Source organism: Cololabis saira, chromosome 3 (assembly GCF_033807715.1).
Source record: "Cololabis saira isolate AMF1-May2022 chromosome 3, fColSai1.1, whole genome shotgun sequence".
In the NCBI taxonomy this organism is placed as follows: Eukaryota; Metazoa; Chordata; class Actinopteri; order Beloniformes; family Belonidae; genus Cololabis; species Cololabis saira.
The window spans coordinates 50,748,460-50,770,869 of NC_084589.1; the positions used below are offsets into that span (position 1 = coordinate 50,748,460).

General features: G+C 43.2%; 1 protein-coding gene across 1 annotated transcript; it reads left to right on the plus strand.

Annotated features, from left to right (window-relative positions):
• Positions 1 to 560: 560 nt before the first annotated feature.
• Positions 561 to 12,537, plus strand: LOC133440768 (uncharacterized). The gene is made up of 4 exons (XM_061718086.1): positions 561 to 657; positions 10,646 to 10,766; positions 11,966 to 12,168; positions 12,245 to 12,537. Exons 1-4 carry the CDS (start codon positions 561 to 563, stop codon positions 12,535 to 12,537), a joined length of 714 nt encoding a protein of 237 aa, XP_061574070.1.
• Positions 12,538 to 22,410: the final 9,873 nt, after the last annotated feature.

Here is a 22,410-nt window from a genome sequence, read left to right on the forward strand (position 1 = left end):
CCGTCTGTAGTTCCCCGTCTGTAGTTCCAGGTCTGTAGTTCCCCGTCTGTAGTTCCCCGTCTGTAGTTCCCCGTCTGTAGTTCCCCGTCTGTAGTTCCACGTCTGTAGTTCCCCGTCTGTAGTTCCCCGTCTGTAGTTCCCCGTCTGTAGTTCCCCGTCTGTAGTTCCACGTCTGTAGTTCCCCGTCTGTAGTTCCACGTCTGTAGTTCCACGTCTGTAGTTCCCCGTCTGTAGTTCCCCGTCTGTAGTTCCCCGTCTGTAGTTCCCCGTCTGTAGTTCCACGTCTGTAGTTCCACGTCTGTAGTTCCCCGTCTGTAGTTCCCCGTCTGTAGTTCCCCGTCTGTAGGTCCCCGTCTGTAGTTCCCCGTCTGTAGTTCCCCGTCTGTAGTTCCTCGTCTGTAGTTCCTCGTCTGTAGTTCCTCGTCTGTAGTTCCCCGTCTGTAGTTCCCCGTCTGTAGTTCCACGTCTGTAGTTCCATGTCTGTAGTTCCACGTCTGTAGTTCCCCGTCTCCTCCTCCATCAGCCGTTCGTCCTCCCGTCCGGGTCTCACCGATGAAAACATGGACCTGAAACCGATCAGAACCTTCGTTTCAGTCTTGAAGCTGGTGGTCAGTCAGGAGTTGGACTCTGTCAGCCCTGAACTCCTGAAGATCCACCGTGGATCCCTAGTAGATCCATCGTAGATCCATTGTGGATCCCTAGTAGATCCATCAGGGAACCCTAGTAGATCCATGGTAGACCTGGAAAGGCCTGGAACGGAGATGGAGGAGGAAACATCAGCTTTCACGTGTTGCTGTTGGTTTTTATAAAACAACAAACAAGTTTACGACAATCAGAAGTGACGTGATCGTTCATGTGATCATTTATAATCCTTTATAAATAAACAATGTTTAATATCAGTGCCGACCTGAAATGTTGTGGTGTTGAGACGTCGCTGCATCACTCCCTCATTCTGTCTTTAATAAACAGATTTGACCAGAATTCATTTGTTCTTAAAGTTCATTTCACTTCACAAACTTCAACGTTTGAAGTTTGTGAGGAGATTAACACCTCACAACGAGGGATTAACACCTCACGACGAGAGAGTAACACCTCACAAGCTCCCGATGTCGAGACGCATTGTCATGCAAGTTCCAGTTTCCTGAAACCCCTGCAGGGGAACGACACCTTGCAGGTTGCCCCATCCTCATACCCCCGCTTGACCCATTGTCACAAAAGTTCCGGCGTCTTGCATCCCTGCCGAGACAGGCACCGTGGAAGTAGCTTTGACTTCCAGCCCCTGCAGAGACAAGGACTTGATCCACGGAGGATACCATATCATGGACTTCCTGACTCCTCAGGGGGTAGTCCCAAACTGAACGATCGCATCTGACTGTAAATAGCTTTAAATTGCTCCTTGTCTTTTACCTTTGGGTTGTTGATTCTTACCATCTGTGCTTTGAACTTTTGTATAAAAACCCTGTTGCAAAATCACTCTGGGTCAGCATATCAACCAGACACTCGTCTGTGTAGATCTGCTCACTGCCGGCTGAATAAAAACTCACTATACCACGAGCGGACTTATGAACTGATTTTGATAAATTCCTCAACAATTTGGTGCTGTGACCCGGATGACAATAGACCTTTGATGGGAACTCCTTTTTCCAGACCAACGGCACAACCAGTGACTTCTATCTAAATTTTCAGAGGTAAGGGATCCACTTGCAAAATCCCAAATTATTGTTGCTGGGTTGTTGTTGAAAGTCTGTGAATTGGAGTGCCAGAGAATAGTTTGACGTCATCCTGAAATTTTAGGTAAGTCCGCTGTGTGGTTATGAGCAGGGGTTATTGGGAAGGTTATTGTAGAGATGTTTAGGAATGCTGACAATTTCATAACACTTGAATTTGATTGGGTTGTGAGAATGCTTTGCTTCTCCTGCCTTAGAATTCGACTCTTTTCTAAAAAGGTGTTATATCTCGGGTAACATTAAAGAGAGAAATGGCCAGAGTGCCATGCTGGTCTGAGTACCAAGAGTAGTCCAGTGGGACTTATAGCATATGCAGGACTTGAGGTCCAGAAGAAGTGTTGGAACACTGAGAATTTTATGGGAAATAGGCATATATGTAGAGGAACTGTTTTTTATAAGTGGGGATGATTTGCTCTCCCAAAATACTTGGAGGTATATTTCATTTCTGCAAGGATCTGAAGTGCTCTCCTTGCATCAACAGGAATGATTTGTATGCTCTGAAGTAGACTGATGATTGGAAGAATTAGCAAGTGATTTGTGGGTAAAAGTAAGTGTAATTGAAAGTTTTTTGGAGGGATCTTACAGAAAGAAAAATGGAAAGTTTTTGGGAAGTTTTTCAGTAGAGAGTCAGAGAAAGAGTTGACTGGTCTTATTAAATACATGTATGGTAATTACGGTACTGATAGTTTTATTTGTTAGTTTTATTCGTTAGTTTTATTTGTTACTTAATTAGTATTAAATATGGTTAAAATAACTAAAGCACTTCAACTCCCTCAGATTTTTGAGGGATGAAAGTAGACGCCGTAATGCAGAATCCCAAATAGCTTCGCTTACAGATCAAAATAAAAAGCCGATGGCTCAACCAGAAGAATTTAAAAACACAACGCAGACAAAGATGGTATTGGACTTGTTAACTGGGTCCTCCACAATCACATGCTACAACTATTTATCCTGTGAAAAAATTTAAAGAAGTTAAAAACACAACGCAGACAAAAATGAAATTAGAGAACCAGTTAAATGATAAAATCAAAACCTTTATCCGGTGAAACAGATTAAAGAATCAAGTGACGATGACACTTCTGATGACGACTGGATTTAACAACAGTCCAAGATCTGAGGACCACTGATCACAATGAGAAAAGATGTTGTCTACAAAACTTGGAGCTGAAAGAGAACTTAAAGTAATAGTAAGAGATTTTAAATAAATAAACAAAAATGGCTAGAGGAAACAGCTGTTAAACCAGTGTTTCTCAATACTGGTCCTCGTGGGCCACTGTCCTGCATGTTTTAGATGTTACCCTGCTTCAGCACACCGTGATACAAGTACCTGTGTCATCAACAGAGTTGTGCAGACCTTGGTGACGAACTAATTAGGACCATTAATTAGAATCAGGTGTGTTGGTGCAGGGAAACATCTAAAACATGCAGGACAGGGGCCCACGAGGACCAGGATTAAGAAACACTGTGTTAAACTAACTTTGCCACATGATTTGAAAAGCAAAGTACTTGATGCGCAAAGTACTTGATGCTTGTGAGATTCTCTTTAATCCCACAGCTGTTGCCAAAATCACACCAGAGCAAGCTCAGACCTTTTTACAATATTTATTGCCTTAACAGTTCAGAGGGAAGTAATACAGGTTGACTTTACTCCTCTCACAAAACTTAAACAAGGAAAATTGATAATCCCAGGGAGCTTTATGCTAAAATAATGTTGACAGCAAAAGAGAATTGTGGTCTGTCACGAGATCAGATTGATGGATTTCCTCCAGGGTACATGCAAAATATATATTTGCTAATTGCCCTCAACAAAGGATAGGGCTGGATAACACAGGAAAAAAAAGAATCTGAAATGTATGAAAATACTAATGCTTGCCCAAGTGTTTCCTACAACAGGTTGAGCGCAAAGAGGAGGCGCAGAGGAACCAGCCAATTCATTCATTCACATCAATCAACAAAGGCCCCACGTCACACGTCTCAAACAAAGCAAATCAGAGCGTCCCAACCTACGTAATCTTATCCTGCCTATGGTAACTTCATCATGTAAGCGCATGGAAATCTGTCTCTGAGCCAACTATAGTGTCTATAAGCCTTTTCTGAAAGCATGTCCAACTAGTCTTTAACCAGAGGTGTCAAGTAACGAAGTACAAATACTTTGTTACTTTACTTAAGCAGAAATTTTGGTTATCTATACTTCACTGGAGTAATTATTTTTCAGACGACTTTTTGCTTTTACTCCTTACATTTTCACACAATTATCTGTACTTTTTACTCCTTACATTTTAAAAACAGCCTCGTTACTCTATTTCATTTTGGCCTTTAAAAAAAAAAACTATCCAGTTATATTGCGACATCCGGATAGAGTGAATTTGGTTGTGGTTGGATGAGAAGTATATAATACCATTCCGACACACTATTGGTTTGTACGTGTCTGCTCTCTGAAACATGTGTTAATGCTCAATAGTACACATATATGGTTCTTTAATATATTTGCATTATACTAAGATACATTCATTTTCAATGGCTTTTAGCCTTAATGGCTTCCCCTCCCCCCTTACATTACTTTTACTTTTATACTTTAAGTAGTTTTGAAACCGGTACTTTTATACTTTTACTTGAGTAAAAAAAACTTGAGATGATACTTCAACTTCTACAGGAGTATTTTTTTAACTGTAGTATCTATACTTCTACCTGAGTAATGAATGTGAATACTTTTGACACTTCTGTCTTTAACCCTACTCATCCTGACTTTTCTTGTTTTCTTCACTGACGGCTCTGCTTATAAAAAAATGGAATACCATATGCAGGTTATACAATTGGTGATAATTCTTAATTGTTGAAAGCACCACCCTGCCCTCTTCCAGCTCCACCCAAGTAGCTGAAACTATATACACTGATCAAAAGGTAAAACTGTTACAATCTATACAGATTCCAGATATGTTTTTGGTTGTGTACACGACTTTGTATATGTATATTGTGGGCGAACCGAGGATTTATCACATCCTCGCGGACACCCGTTAAACGTGGTAAATTGATTGGTGAACTGTTAGAAGCCTGTCAACTACCTTCATCTATTGCTTTGTTAAATGTGAAGCCCACACTCAATCCAAGGACCCTGTTTCACTAGGCAATGCTTCAGCTGACCATGCAGCAAAAGAAACTGCCAAATTTGGCTTACCTGTCCATGTAAAGCTCTGCCCTTCTATACCCGCTAACGACCTGGCTCTTCCTAATGATGTAGCCCTCCTACAAGAGACTACTGAGGTGAAGAAAAACGGATTGTAGCATTCCCATGGTTGTAAAAATGTAAATAATTTATGGGTCAGCAACGACGGCCGCGTTGTGACACCCACATCCTTGTACCCGTGACTAGCAAGCATGTCACATAGTTAATCACATGTGAGCAAAGGGGGAATGTGTCAGATAGTGTTGAAATACTGATAAGCTCAAAGATTTGCATCCTATGAAAAAAAATATTGTGAACATTATCAACACTTCCCCCCACTGTGACCTTTTTGAAGCTCTGCAAATAGACTTTATTCATATACCAAAATGAAAGGGATATGAAAATGTTCTTGTAGATAATTTTTTTAACCGGACTTAAATGGACAATGTTGTTGCCTTTGGTCCTAATGTCAATGAGGTCAACACCCATTAGGAAGCACAAACTCACGCCTCATGAAAGGATTACGGGTAGACCTATGACTATACCAAGCAATTCAGTTCTATATATGACGACGATGGACTTCCATGCCATGGATGAATCCATGATATCATTTTGCTCTGCTCTAACCTCTGCCGTTCAGTCAATCCACAGAAAAGTAAAAGCTGTCCAGTCTCCTTCTAGTGGCAAACCATGCCATAATCTCCAGCCCGGGGACTGGGTCTATGTCAGAGAAATCCTCGCTGGTCCAAGCCTCAACACGTCCTGCTCACCACCGACACTGGAATCAAGTGTGAGGGACGTCTAACCTGGATCCACGCATCCCACTGCAAGGAAACAACTCCTCGACCATGCACCGGAAACCAGCCGATTCCTTCTTCTTCCTGGGGCTCCTCGTCGGAGCCATTGAAAGAAAACGCAGGCAAGGAAAGCCCAGAAGTAAATGAACTCCAACACCCAAGGCATCCACGACTGGCAGAGGAGCAGAGAAACAACGCAGGCCAAAGCAGGCCCAGAAGCAGATGCATTGTACACGCCAAGACACTCACATCTGTCACAGGAACAAGACAGAGAAACTTACAGAAACCACAAACAAGACCTATTACTTCATGTGACACCTGTTACATTTTGAACTTCAATTCCTCTTATGAGCACTGCACCTGTCACAAACCCCACAAACGAGACAATTATACTGTGACATCGAAATGTGACTCCACATACTCTCCTTTTGAAGAACCGTTTGTTAAGCCTAAAACAAGCCAAAATCCACTGTCCGATTCCATTGAGGATTATAGCTACCTTGCTACAATGGTTAATCACTGTTCCATACCTCTACCAAAAGGTGTTTACTGGATTTTTGGCAAGAAAGCTTATGAATACCTACCAAAAACTGTTGGTCTGGAATATGTGGTCTGGGCCATGTGGTACCAGCCATGAGAATCGTTACTGTACCACCAAAAGTTTGCATTGTTAAAAGAGAATTGTACACACACACACACAAACGCCATGGACAAGATTTTTTGTTGCCCCCGTTCCAAATTACAGAGTCATGGCAGCTTTGGACCAGATAAGAGATTTATCCCATGCAGTTGAAGATTTAGCAAACACCACTGCAAAAGGCATGCCTATGCTCTCACAAGAAATGACTGCTGTAAGGATGATGTATTTACTAGCTTCTCAAGGGGGAACTTGTGCTGTCATTAAAGCTGAATGTTGTACATTTATACCCGCAATGCCACAGTCCAAGAAATAACGGATCACTTGAAAGATATTGCCAAAACGTTACGTACACCTGTCATAACTAGCTTGTTTGATTGGTTTAAAGAACAGTTAGGACACGTTGGTTACTTGATATTTGAATTTGATTTGTTGGGGTTTGGACTCCTAATTGTTATTTGGCTTCTGATCACATGTTTAAGGTTCACTTGCAAAATATGTATCACTCAAACTACTACTAAAATTATGTACTCCACTGTAATTCAACAAAAAAAAACTGTGAATTGATGAGGCATTGTGACAGCACCGTGGTCGACCTGAATGTCAGTTTCCTGAAACCCTGAAGGGAACAACTCCTTGCAGGTGACTTCAGCCTCATACCCCTGCTTGAGACACATTGTCAAGCAAGTTCCAGCTTCCTACCCCCCCTCCAGGGACGACGACTTACAGGTGGCTCCAGCCTCATACCCCTGCACCCCTGCTTGAGACACATTGTCATGCAATTTCCGACAGCCTGCATCCCTGCTGAGACGGCACCATGGAAGTGGCTTCGACTTCCAGCCCCCTGCAGAGACGAGGACTTTATCCACGGGGGTGCCATATCATGGACTTCCTCAGTTCCTCCGTCCTCCTAGTTCCAACTGAACAATCACATCTGATTGTAAATAGCTTTTAATTGCTCCTTGTCTTTTACCTTTGGGTTGTTGATTCTTACCGTCTGGACTTTGAACTTTTTGTATAAAAACCCTGTTGCCAAATCACTCTGGGTCAGCACACCAACCCAGACACTCGTCTGAGTAGGTCCTGCTCACCGCCGGCTTACTGAATAAAACTCTCAACCCCACAGCGGATTCCTGAACTGGATTTTATATTATTCTTCAACAAGCGTAACCATCCATCTGTTCACCTGAGGAGCGTAACCATCCATCTGTTCACCTGAGGAGCGTAACCATCCATCTGTTCACCTGAGGAGCGTAACCATCCAGCTGTTCACCAAGGAGCGTAACCATCCATCTGTTCACCTGAGGAGCGTAACCATCCAGCTGTTCACCAAGGAGCGTAACCATCCAGCTGTTCACCAAGGAGCGTAACCATCCAGCTGTTCACCAAGGAGCGTAACCATCCAGCTGTTCACCAAGGAACGGAACAATCCAGCTGTTCACCAAGGAGTGTAACCATCCAGCTGTTCACCAAGGAGCGTAACCATCCAGCTGTTCACCAAGGAACGGAACAATCCAGCTGTTCACCAAGGAGTGTAACCATCCAGCTGTTCACCAAGGAGCGTAACCATCCAGCTGTTCACCAAGGAGCGTAACCATCCAGCTGTTCACCAAGGAACGCTGACCTGCCAGACCAAACCACCTTTATCTTCAACTACAGAGATCCTCATAAGAGGCTGTTTTCTGGGCAGAAAAACATAGTTAACAAATTTAACTAGTTTAGTTTTACGTTGTTAGCCGGACCGCTGATCCCGTCACAACTGGGTTTATTAGCTTAAGTGTGTTGGTTTATTTTATCGTTTGTCTGCTGCTGCTTACACGTTGCTGGATCTTGATGACATGTTCTTCCACAACAGAAAACAAACTTCCTCATTTCCCAGTTGAAGGACCAAAACATGTGAAGTTAGTTTTACATTGGTCTCTGTTAGAGCCATAATGAAGTTTTCTGTTCACCCTGTATTTTTTGAGTGTCTAATCCCTTTTGTCAGTGTACGCCCTCTGCAGGTGACCTGGTGCGGTGCACTGACTCCCATATAGGGGTTGTCCTTGGGCTTGGTGGAGGAAGCAGGTGCCAGGCGGACACCATTATTGACCTCAGCCATGCTCAGCTCAGCAAACTCATTATTTTGGCATAAAGCCCAGTGTTAAAATTTGTTTTTGTAAAATAAATCAATGTTACACCGCAAGGAATGGATACGTCATCATTGTTTATTTCTGAAATGCTGCGAGTCAGTTAGAAGTCGGTACCTGTGTTCCATGTGGCAAACATTTCAGACAAAGGAAAGAAGAGGGGTTAATGGACAAACCATCTTTCACTGTTTTTTGCCACTTCAGTCTCTGTGTGGGAAACATCAGAAGAACTTGGTTTTCTGGTGGTGACAAGTTATTCTAGTGTCTTGGGTTTTACTTTCTACTCTACTTCTCTCATCCTCTTCTACTAACCCCTGCACACACTCACACACACACACACACACACACATGCACACACACACACACACACACACACTGACTTGTATCTTGGCCATAAAGCCTCTGAGCTCTTTTGCATCCGCTACCTCTCTTTGAGGTCTTACGACATGACGTTGTTGGCCAATTTCCTTTTGGTCCACGTTACGTGGCGTCCTGACACACACACACACACACACACACACACACACACACACACACACACACACGATCTGAAGTTTGTGTTTAATGTTTAGTTAGTTGTTGTTTATATGTAGTTTAGGCATCATAAGTGTTGTTTCATTATCTATTAACACTTGTGTAAATAAATTCTGATTCCTGTGAATGAGAGAAGTTGTTTGTGTTTATTTTATACATATTTGTCACACCATAAAGGACACCATAGCAGGTCCTAGCACTGAACCTTGCGGGACACCGTAGCAGACCCTAGAACTGAACCCTGCGGGACACCATAGCAGACCCTAGAACTGAACCCTGCGGGACACCATAGACCCTAGAACTGAACCCTGCGGGACACCATAGCAGACCCTAGAACTGAACCCTGCGGGACACCATAACAGACCCTATAACTGAACCCTGCGGGACACCGTAGCAGACCCTAGAACTGAACCCTGCGGGACACCATAGCAGACCCTAGAACTGAACCCTGCGGGACACCATAACAGACCCTATAACTGAACCCTGCGGGACACCATAGCAGGTCCTAGAACTGAACCCTGTGGGACACCGTAGCAGACCCTAGAACTGAACCCTGCGGGACACCATAGCAGACCCTAGAACTGAACCCTGCGGGACACCATAACAGACCCTATAACTGAACCCTGCGGGACACCATAACAGACCCTAGAACTGAACCCTGCAGGACACCACAGCAGACCCTAGAACTGAACCCTGCAGGACACCATAGCAGACCCTAGAACTGAACCCTGCAGGACACCATAGACCCTAGAACTGAACCCTGCAGGACACCGTAGCAGACCTTCGCCTGTTTTTGAAGAAACCTCATGAACATGAACAAACTGGAATCTGTCAGATAGATCTGATCTAAACCAATCTAGAGCTGAACCAGTATGGAACTAATCCCTTACCTGAGGTCCAGTAGAACCAGTATGAGGTCCAGCTGAACCAGTATGTGACTCTTTGTCAGCCTGGCTACAGCGCTGAACAGAAAACGTGGGTTACTTTTGTTATCCTCCATCAACGATGAATAATAAGCTGTTCCAGCTTTTTTATATACTAACAGATTATCTTTCCATTCACGATAGGAGTCTACAGACTTACAAGAGACCCCTTCCTTTCCATTTTACCCACACTTTGTTTCAACATGCGGATATCTGAATTATACCAGGGAGTTAAGCTCCTCTGGTTGGAAACCCTCCTTTTCAAAGGAGCAATTTGCATCTACAGCTGAGTGCAGCAGATCTGCAGTTACTAACAAGGAAATCAACATCTGCAGAGGTCAAACAGAGGTCAAACAGAGGTCACTGGCCTTGAATACGTAACTATTTTCCACTATCGCAAGATGAGCAATGGCCTCACTAAATTTAGCAATAGCTTCATTGGACAAACATCTGCTAAAATAATACCTCCTATTTTACACATTAACGTTAACAATGTTGAATTCAAACAGAGAAAGAGAAATCCAGAGAAATCCAACTGTAGTTTTGTTGTGAAAATCGGATAAAATCAGCCGTTGCTCAGCCACCTGCAGGACTTTCCTACGTGAGGAGCTGAAAAGAACTTCCTCAAATTAATTCCGGTCAAGAGTCATTAGTGAGAAAGAGGAAGAAGAGATGAAATGCAGAAATTAAAGATCGTCGGCAGATATAAAGTCTCCTCCTCAGTTTGACGGTCAGAGTCTAAATCATCTCCGTTCAGGTGCCGTCACATATTCAAGAGGAAAATCAGCCCAGTGAAACAGAAGGATGGACATTTGGATCAAACTGACTCTCTGGACGGTTCTGGTGTTTTCAGCAGGTAGGACTGGATCTTCTTCTTCTAACGGAGTTCATGAAACACTGACCAACAGATGGGTTTTCTCTTTTATTCACAAAAATTCTGATCATCAGTAAAAATATCAAAAACAATATCTCTGTTACACAAAGTAAAAGATTCACTGGATAACAAGGTCTTGTATATTTGATAAAACACTATGATTGTTCCATATCTGACCTGTTGCATTGAAGTTTGGGGAAATGCTTGTAAAAAATATATTCAGTCTATTTTCATTTTACAAAAAAAAAGCCATAAGAATAATTAGTAGAAAACAATATAGTCATCCTTCAAATCCATTAATCCTTCAGTTAAAACTGTTGAAATTTCGTGAATTAGTGGAACACAGAATTCTGAAAATGATGTGGAAATTAGCTCATAATAACATTTTGCCAATCAATATACAGAAAAAGATTGAAAAAAGAGAAAATAAGTATAACTTAAAAGGAACAGAGATCTTTAAAAAAAACAAAATTCAGGACAAAATTAATGGAAAGTTGTGTTTCTGTAAAAGTTATCAGTTTATGGAACAATCTGGATACAGAAGCCAAAGAATGCAAATCAAACATTACATTGAAAAGAATAATAAAAGCCAGTTTGATGAAGAAATATCATGATAATTGTTAAGTTAGTTGGGTTTTCTTTTTTTTCTCTTACTATCTGTGTTTGACGACAGCTATTTTGTGTTATTTTAAAACATTGTTGTAGTTTTGGTTTTGTTCTGTTTTTTTTTTCTTAAATTACGTTTATTAGAAAGTGTTTTTTTGCGTAATTTGTAATTTTTAGTTTTCTTTATTATTACATTAATTGAAATTTGATTTCCTAGGAAAAAGGGACAGTTAAAATAAACTTAGTCTTCTTTCTCTTCCCTTTCATTAGACGAAAGACATTTGTTGTAATTATATTGAACTGTTTCGTTTTTCTTTTAATGAATGAAATAAAGAAAGAAATGAAATGAAAATGAAAAATCACCATTTTGTTTCAGGTGCTCAAGTTCCAAGTGTGATATACCCGTTTACAGAAACATGTGCAGTACGAGGATCCACCGTCACCCTCCCCTGCAGCTTCACACCTTTAGAGTCTTTAGAGATAGGCGAAATAGAAATTCAACTGCGGATCGTTAGAGTCGTCTGGTGTCAGAACCATCTGGTCTGTCAGAGCCTTACCCCGTCTGTGTTTGACAGTAATTCACCAAACAACGACCCTCGTTATCAATACCTGGGAGACAAGAAGGGAAACTGCACTTTACAGATCAGAGACGTTCAGTGGAAAGACGGTACAGGACCAGGCGGGTCACAAGACGGCTCAACGTTTCGCTTCAGGATGGAAGCTGATGATCCTCTAGGACATTTCACTAACACGACCGGAGTGACGGTCAGAGTTGTCGGTAAGAAAAACGTCCTTAATCTGGTACAAATATTGATCATCAATATGATGAAAACTAATTAACTTTTGTACTTCAGATTGGATTAAACTGAAAATAGAAGCCTCCAGTAACGAGTCCAGACGAGGTCAATCAGTCTCCCTGCAGTGCACCTCTTCACCCTGCACCATCCAAGACCTGAATGTCATCTGGTTCAGAGATGGCCACGCCCTCTCAGAGTCTGGACACGCCCTCCAGCTCGGCCCTCTGACCGCAGAGGATTCTGGGAAATACACCTGCGTTCTGAGCACGGACGTGAACACACGGTCTGACTCGTTCAGCCTGCAGGTGGAGGACGGAGACGGAGATGGAGACGGTCCTGATGGTGGTTAGTCTGAACTTCTCCTTCATTTGGTTTCCAGGAAGCTGCAGACGTCCCACTAACACCAAAACATCATCAGATCATTTATGATCTGATGGCAGAATCAGACAGATGTCCGTGTCCACTTCATTTTCTTTACTTGTAAGGTCACGGGGAGCCGCTGGAAACATCCAGGGGTTCGTTTCACAACGATGTTCAACAAACCCAGAGTTCAGAAACTCTGGGTTCTCGGTTTCAGGAAAGGAGTTCAGAGTTGGTTCAGTCAACTCTCAGTTACTGCGACTTAAAAGGCCATTATCAGCAGAGCTCTGATACCGGGGATCGCCATGGCAACGGAGAGTTAAAGGAAGTGGTCTTCCTATTTCAGTTCGCTGGAACTGAACATATCGGTGCAATAAAAAACACGGCAAAAACACTGCAGTGCAACATGACACAAAGGAGAGAGAGCCAATGGAGAAAACAGCAGAGTGAGTGAAGGTAGACGAATTAAAATATTTAACAACTCTTTCGTATAAAGAGATAAAAGATAAATAAATGTAGACATTCTCAGCAGAACCGGAACAGGATCAACTGGTTTCCCTTTAAAAACTCAAAGATCAAACCATTCAGGGAAATATGAGCGAAGCAGAACCGCGTGGTCTCACCAGTAAACCCTAACACGAGTAGCGCAACTTTAATTATTATTATTATTTTTTTAACCTGCCACTCTGACGGTTCATATGTTACGTTAGGTACTCATGATACTAAGATTCTTGTGATTCCACCGATGCAAACCATTTCAGGATATAATCGTAGCAGTTGGTACAAATCAACATCACAAACAAACAAACAAACATTTACGCAATTGACCCAACTCACCAATGAAGCCTAATAGTACTCGTCCGATCAAAAATATTCCCACAAAAATGGTCTGGTTACATTCAGAAAGGTCCAGTCGATTCAATGCCGAAAAAGATTTAGGCCAAAATACATTATTATTCAGTAAATATCCACAAACAGCCGCTGCATCATTTGAAATTAGTCGCTCAATGTCCCATATTTTCAACTATTATTCGCTGTAGCTCCGCTTTACACGTCTTCACAACAGATATATTGGTCTTAGTCCAGCTGTTTAGCTATAAAATGTATAGGAATCGTTCAGTTTGTGATACACGCATGAAATTTGGTACACAAATAGCCAAAGGTTTCCCCAAAACATATGGACGTGGAGCCATCGTGAATTTTCAACATGGCGCCCATGGCAGCCATTTTTCAAAATGGACGCCAGAAACAAGTGTTTTCTAATGAGTGATTAGTTGAAATGAGTTGCCAGTTTGCCCTGGCTGAGCTTCAACATCCACTCTATTACTTATCCATTCATTGGATGGTTCAGTTCTTGCAGATATGAGGATCTTTTTGGTTTATTAGTTCAAAGTTTGTTTTTATGCATAATAGATCTATTTTCATGAAATTACGGTATATATTTTATTTTGGCTCATGTGGCTGTTATCATGAAAGAAACAGTTGTCATGTTCAGTTTTGAGGTAGAAGGAAGCTTCTGGCCAATTCCAATGTTTCAAATTTGATTTCTGCATCATAAATAATGACTGATTAGACTCCAAGATCATCCATATCAGACAGTCACACAAATGATGGCTGCCATCTTTAAAAAATGGTGGCAATCTTGAATATTAAATGACAACTTTTCAATTATCCAAGAGACATCTACTAAGTACTTTATGTGGTACATATGTCTAAAATATCATATTATGTCCCCAAGTCATATAAAAAGAGTTGTTTCAGGCATCCATTTTGAAAAATGACTGCGATGGGCGCCATGTTGAAAATTCATGATGGCTCCATATCCAATTATTTTTGGAATGCCTTTGGCTATGTGTGTACCAAATGTCATGCTTGTATCACAAACTGAACGATTGTTTTGGTTCTCTCCTGCACTATCTCAAAATGGAGTCTGTACGCTGTCCTTTTGATTGACACCTCATTCGATCCTATCTGAGCTTCCCTCTCCCCTCTACAGCCTACAATAGCTAATGAGCGCCTGTATGGAAACGAAGCCCATACCCCCTTTTGTCATGAAAAAATGAGCTAATTGGAACCAATTGTGCTGATGACTGGCACATTGTATAACCAACTAGACACAAAATTCCCTGGAAATTTTGAAGTGCCACGGGACTACTGCCTGATTACGATTTTGATGACATTTCCTATGTCAAACCATTCAAAAGTTATTGCAGAAAATAGGAACTATCACATATCGACCAGTCACAAGAAAGGGTGGGGCTAATTTGCACCAATTAACGTGAAGGAGTCAAAACCGAGTCCGATGACACCACCCATGACTCTCTATGTCAAACCATTCAAAAGTTATCGGAATATCAGATATCGACCAATCAGAAGAAGGGGCGGGGCTAATTTGCACCAAGGAAGGTAAAGGACTCAATACCGAGTCTGATGACACCACCCACGACTCTCTATGTCAAACCATTCAAAAGTTATTGCAGAAAATATGGATCGACCAATCAGAAGAAGGGGCGGGGTTAATTTGCACCAGTGAAAGTCAAGGACTCAAAACTGAGTCCGATGACACCACCCACGACTCTCTATATCAAACCATTCAAAAGTTAGAGCATTTACTGCATCAAAACATTGTGAGAGACAAGCCGGCAGATTCTGACAATCTTAATATTATTCAGATATTCCTTAAAATGAGTGAGTAAGCTCAGTGCGAAGACATAGTGAGATTCTTTTGAAGAAAACGTTTGATTCAACCTGATCTCACAAAAATCCCTGAAATGCCCACGACCTCTCACCACTATTTTCCGTGGTATATACACGGAAAATGGTATAATTCCGTGTGAGCACCACGGATATTGTACCATGCAAAGTCAATGGGATCCGTTGTCGTGATATATACACGGATTATGACATTATTATTATTTACATATTATTCTTTGTTATAGTGGCTAAATTATGAGTTTTTGACACGTAAGGTACTGTTTGTTACTGTCAGTTTGTAAAAGCATGTTTTTAACACTGTTTTAGCAGTGTTTTATTGAGGTTTTAATGGGAGCACCACGGATATAGTACTATGCAAATTCAATGGGATCCGTGGTCGTGATATATACACGAAATATTACATTATTATTATTTATATATTATTCTTTATTATTTTGGCTAAATTATGAGTTTTTGTCACGGAAGGTAGTGTTTGTTACTGTCAGTTTGTAAAAGCCTGTTTTTAACCCTGTTTTAGCAGTGTTTTATTGAGGTTTTAATGGGAGCACTGTTCAGTTGTTTATAGGTACACCGAAACCTTATTTGGAGGCATATAAACTCACGACCGCAAGCCAACTCATTCCACTTCAGAAGTAACTTTATTATTGTTCCCCCCCCGCAACACAGCCTCTATACCAGGGTTCCTACCTGGCATATTAGCCTATCATTACATCCCCCTTTCTGATTAAGAGACTTTACCTGGGAGATGCAAGAATGAACATATTGAGAACTGTTATGTAAAACTCTACTTTTTTCACAAGCATACTGTAACTATTAGTACCTTGGATATTCAAGTATTATCAGAAAAATAATATCCTATCAATTAAGAACACTTGTGACTTCTCACTTAGCTTATTCCTGAGACCACTGGTATGAACCTTTTCTCAGTGCTTCTCTAAACAAATTGTAAACATAAACATTTCTTTTGTAAACATCAACAAAAATATCAACACAAAATATCACACCACAGCAATCTCCTTTCTTTTTTTTTTTTTTTTTTTTTTTTGTGTGTGTAGTGTGTGTGTGAGATGGTGCATATGTGTAAGGGATGGGGTAGACTGCCCAAACCCTTCACTGGAGTGAGGGGATTATTCTGCCCCGAAGGTCACTCAGTGTATGTTTTCATCTCACATAGTCTTGTAAATGCACCGGAGTCTGCCTGACTCTGGCAGGAAAACGTCTCTCACACACTGGAGTCTGTTGACCAGAGCCCTGCGGGACCTCCGATGCGACAGGCATGCTCACTGCATCACTGCACTGCATTTTCCAGTGACGTGTCAGGTGCGTCGGTGAATTTCTCAGGTGCCACAGAGGTTGGCGAGAGGTGGAATCGGTTTCTGCGCAGGATACCTCTGGCCGTCTTGATGATATAGGACCTTGGTGTCTCCGCCGGGGAAACCACTGTGCCTCTCTGACGCACATCTCTGACCAACACATGGTCACTGGGTTGCAGTTGCGGCATGTCATGTGCTCTGTCTCTTCGATTGTAGTTTTGCTGTTGTTTTTGTCTATAAAGTTGTTCTGACCTTTTCAGATTCTCGATGTCTGCACAAAATGGTTTGAGCCAGGACGGAATGACAGGAACAGTCGTTTGGATTTTCCTACCCATGAGTAGCTCAGCGGGACAGTGTCCATTGGCTAGTGGAGCAGCACGGTAGGCCATGAGAGCGAGATAGGGATCGCTCGACTTCTTGAGGAGACTTTTGATGGTCCGTACGGCCCGCTCTGCCTCCCCGTTGCTCTGCGGAAAGCGTGGACTGGATGTCACGTGACTGAAGTTCCAGTCAAATGCAAACTTTCTGAAAGGCTCAGATGCAAACTGTGGTCCGTTATCTGAGCGCACCACCTCTGGAATCCCGTGGCGTGCAAAGATAGATTTGAAGTGCTCAATCACACCTTCTGATGATGTGGACGTGAGCTTGGCTACTTCAAAGTACCTGGAGAAATAGTCCACAATGACTATATAGTGTTTATTATCTATCTGAAACAGGTCTGCACCTACTGTCGACCATGGCCTCGATGGGAAGTCAGTGGTCAGCATTGTTTCTCTAAGGTTCATTCTCTCCCTGGCGCAGGTGTCACAGCTCTCTATCAAGTTCGTCAGCTCTCTGCTGAGGCCCGGCCACCACACTGTTTAGCTCTTGCTCTGCATTTAGTCACGCCGAGGTGACCCTCGTGCAACTTGGTCAGCATGTCTGCTCTGAGTGAAGCTGGAATGACGATTCTGCAGCCGTAGAGCAGCAGGCCGTTGTGAACTGTGAGCTCACCTGCAAATGGCAGATAGGGTTGGAACACTCTTCCGATTGAGAACTTGTCTGGCCAGTCATCTGCACAGTACAGCTTCAGCTGCCGTATTATGTCGTCATCGTCCTGATGTGTCTGAATTTCTCTGAGTCTTTTCTCAGTCGCTGGCAGGCCTGCCACGACAGAGTCGGCATACAGGTTGATTTCTTCATCGTGCAGACCCTCAGATGTGCTGTTAACGGGTGCTCTGGACAGCACGTCTGCGGTCGCGACCTCTTTGCCGGCCACATGAGATATGCTGTAAGAAAATCTCATTAGGCGCATGCAAAGCCGTTGTATGCGTGGTGGGAGTTCACCTAGGTTCCTCGAACCTAGTAGCGGAACCAAAGGCTTGTGGTCCGTTTCGATGAAGAAACTTTTCCCAATGAGAAACTCAGAAAACCTCTCGCAGGCCCACGTGGAGGCCAGCACCTCCTTTTCGATCTGAGCATATCGCTGTTCGGTGCTGCTGAGAGATCTTGAAGCATACGCAACTGGTTTCCACTCTGCCCCGTCTCGCCGCTGTAGGAGAACAGCGGCCATCCCATAAGATGACGAGTCTGCAGACACCAGCGTTTCAGCGTTAGGATCATACAGAACAAGCCCGGGAGGAGAAGTAAGTTCTTGCTTTATGCTGTCGAAGGCTTGCTGCTGTTGTGACCCCCATGTCCACATATTTGTCTTTCTCAGCAGGTCTCTGAGTGGGCGGGTCTTCTCAGCTAAGTGGGGGAGAAATTTCCCCTGGTGGTTTGTCATGCCAAGAAAGCGTCTCACCTCACTGATGTTACTGGGCTCCTTCATGGCTCTCACAGCGCTCACTTTGTCGGGGTCTGCGCTGACTCCTGATGCCTGAATAACCTGCCCCAGAAACTTTATCCTGCTCTTTGAGAACTCGCATTTGTCATTTAGAGTCACACCTGCCTCCTGCACCCGTGACAGAGCTCTCCGCAGTCTCTCGTCATGCTCACTCTGTGTGGCTCCCCAGATGAGCATGTCGTCCATCTGACACAGAACTCCATCCAAACCTTCCAGGATCTGCTGCATGCGCTTCTGGAAGTGCTCTGGAGCCGATGATATTCCGAAACACAGACGGTTGTAGCGATACCGCCCATACAGAGTGATGAATGTGGTTAGAAGACAGGACTCTTTACTGAGCGGAATCTGCCAGAATCCAGCATTTGCGTCCAGCTTTGAAAACACTCTGGCTCCCGCGAGCTGTCCTAGCGTGTTTTCTACCGAAGGAAGAGGGTGCCTCTCTCTCAACACTGATTTGTTCAGCTCAGTGAGGTCAGTGCATATCTGAACTCTGCCTGAACGCTTGGGTACCACCACCATAGGAGCACATCACTCAGTGGGCTCCTCCACCTTTGATATGACTCCTTGTTGTTCCATGCGGTGCAGCTCCTCTTTAATCTTTGGAAGGAGGGGAAGGGAGATGCGCCTGGGTGTTGAGACTGCGAATGGCTTAGCTCCAGGTCTGAGTACGATGTTGTACTCGCCCTCCATTTTGCCAAGACCGGAGAAGAGTTTTGGAAACTCCTGATTTATAGTCTCTGTGCAGTCAAGGCTGATGTTGTCCAGCCTGACAACCAGCTGCAGTGCTGTGGCTGCTGGCCGGCTAAGCAATGGTGTGCTCAGCCCCTTCACCACATAAATGTCCTCCTTCACAGTTATTTTTCTTTTAGTGAGAGTGGCTGTGAACTTGCCACTGACGTTGAGGGTCGTTCTCCCTGGCCCCTTTAGGATCTTTTCCGCCCTCTCCAGTCTGGCAAACTGGCCCTGAACGTACAGTGTTTCTGGAACTGCTGACACATCAGCACCGGTGTCAATCTTGAACACTGTTTCTTGATTGTCCATTTTTATCGCTGTCATCCAGGGGCTACTACATGAATCCGCTGCCACTGAACCCAGGAAAGCGATCCCATTGTCATCTACAGCCTCTGTTGCTGCAACATCCACTTCATGAAGGTTTTTTGTTCGACAAACTGTTGCATAATGTCCTTTTTTTCTGCAATGGTTGCATGTAGCTTCTGTTGCTGGACATTGTTGCAGATTATGCCCTATTGTGTTCCCACATCTCTTGCACTGTCTGTCCTATGCTTTTTTAAATGTCTGTCTGGGCTGAAATTTTGCTTGCTTTGATCGTGCCCCACTGTGTTTCTGCGCGTGCAGATTATCCAGCTGTGTGTTTGTAAAGTCAGCTTTAAAGTTGCTCTTCAACATTTCTTGCTGCTTTTTCACCTGTTCGCTTTGCTTAACTCTGATAACTGCTTTCTCTAAAGTCAGTTCAGGATCCATTTTTAACTGTTCGGACAAGCGTTTGTCTTTTAGACCCACCACTAGTCTGTCTCTCACCATCTCGTCGTGCAGAGCCCCGTATCCGCAGTGCTCTGCGAGACAATGCAGCGCGGTGATGAAGCAGTCAGCCGGCTCGCCCGTCTCTTGCTGCCGCTGGTTAAACTTTGCTCTTTCAAAGATCACGTTCCGGCGGGTTATAAAGTGTGCATCTAATCTATCTTTGACAGTCACGTAGTCACTCGCCTGTACAGGGCTGAGATGCAGGGAAACTAATATGTCCTCCGCTTCCTCGCCCATCTTGTAGATTAGCGCATTGACTTGATTTTCATCTGCTTGTGTTTCCATCCCGGACGCAATACGAAACCTATCAAAGCATTTGATCCACTTCTGCCAATCTTCGGCTTTGAACGTGAATTTCTCTGGTGGGGAGACTTGAAACTGTGCCATGTTACCGCGTCGTCTCGTTAGCCTCTGCTAACTCTGCGAGCTGTTTCAGACAGCTTAAACTGTAGCTTTCCAAACTCCGCCAGCTAACTTATTGTTTACCCTCCGAGAATACTTCTGACATGTTCAGTTGTTTATAGGTACACCGAAACCTTATTTGGAGGCATATAAACTCACGACCGCAAGCCAACTCATTCCACTTCAGAAGTAACTTTATTATTGTCCCCCCCCCCCCCCCCGCAACACAGCCTCTATACCAGGGTTCCTACCTAGCATATTAGCCTATCACTACACGGATATAGTACCACGGATATAGTACTATGCGAAGTCAATGGGATCCGTGGTCGTGATATATACACGGATTATGACATTATTATTATTTACATATTATTCTTTGTTATAGTGGCTAAATTATGAGTTTTTGTGACGCAAGGTACTGTTTGTTACTGTCAGTTTGTAAAAGCATGTTTTCTTCGTGGTGCTCCCATTAAAACCTCAATAAAACACTGCTAAAACAGCGTTAAAGATTCTCACAGGTGTGTGATCTCAGGTGCTTTGTTTCATTTATTCATCGTCTATGAAAATTCTCACAGGTGTGTGATCTCTCCTGCAGGAAGTCACCTGGTGCTGATTGTCCGCCTGCTTGTGTTTGGTCTGATCACCTTGATCGTCGTCGCGGTTGCATCCGTCGTCATCAGGAGGTAACTTCACAGTCTGATACGAAGTCATTAAAAACAAAGAACAAACGTCTCCAACCTCCCTCCTGTTGTGTTTACAGGACCTGCCGTTGTCATGGCAACAGCAGAGAGAACTGAGGAACACCTGGAAGTACACCTGGACACAGACAGAGACACTTGGACACCTGAACACGCAACAACTGGACATCTGGACATCTGGACACAGACACTTGGACACACGACAACTGGGGCCTCATGAACAAAACGTTTGTGGATTTCAACGTGAATCCGTGCGTGGAATTTTTGCGTACGCAAAAAAAAATTCAGATGTTCAAAACTGTGCGTACGCCCAAATCCAAATCCAAATCCACGCAGTTTTCTTTGAACATCACAATCAATGTGGATTTGAGCGCACATGCGGGAGCACAACACTCCGCCCTGTCTCCTCCCTCAAATACATGTGTTTGAATATGATAATGAAGATAATTATCCATTAAAACCGCTCATCTTAACAAGGAACTTGCAAAAACAAGTAAAACAAATTTAAAAAAAAAAACATTGGCTGTGAGCTGGAGACACTCCTGTCAAAAGTTGAGGCCTGGAAAAAATAATTTATTTAGGGGCATTTCTTCCGATTTAAGCTGTGTTGCATTATGGAGATTGCTGTTCTTTGCTATGTGTTGCGTTCCGTGAAGAGTTGTGGTTTTATTATGATCGTACGGGTTTCTGAATGTTTATGGGCAGCGTTAGTGCATCATTACACTCTGTTTTTCTTGTTTGTATTTTAAGAACCGACACCAGAACTTAAGTTGGTGGATGAAAAACAGCTCCTCGTTCCGCTTTACTGTCACGCATCTTATAGGCTATACTAACGGATTAAGACCAATGTACACGTGTATTGAGTCTTACACATTGTGGATGTCCGCGATCGCCTCTCTCATAAGTAACAATGTGAACAATATAAATGTATATTTAAAACATAAAGCATCACGATCTGATTCCTCTGCTGCAGAAAGACAAGTTGTGCCAACGGGATTATCGAGGTGCAAATGTTATGACCCGGTAATATTGAGAACCAAACGCAACCACACAGGAGGCAGAGAAGGGGTTAATGTCTTTAAAGCTTTATTTGCCAAAGAGTGAGAAAACTGAAGGGCAGCAACAAGGAGCGCTGGTATCCGAACTGGATAAAAAAAAACAACAAAAACTCCAACAGGAAACAGCACGGAAGGTCCGGTCACAAGAAGTTATAGGAAGATCTGGCGAAGAGTTGGCTGTTGAACCGGCTCTTCTAGGCAGTGGTGATGATGGGAGGATTGGCTTCAGCTTGTGCCGTGCTGTCCTGTGAGCTCGTTAACGACGGGGACGTAGATTGGGTCCAGCTTGTGCAGAGGTGTTCCTGCTAGA

Excerpts from the sequence above, each read along its gene's own strand:
- LOC133440768 (XM_061718086.1), top strand. The coding sequence starts at position 561 with ATGGACCTGAAACCGATCAGAACCTTCGTTTCAGTCTTGAAGCTGGTG. Across the intron at positions 658-10,645 it reads TGAACTCCTGAAGATCCACC|AGTCTAAATCATCTCCGTTC; the intron begins GTGGATCCCTAG and ends TTTGACGGTCAG. Across the intron at positions 10,767-11,965 it reads GGTTCTGGTGTTTTCAGCAG|TAATTCACCAAACAACGACC; the intron begins GTAGGACTGGAT and ends TGTGTTTGACAG.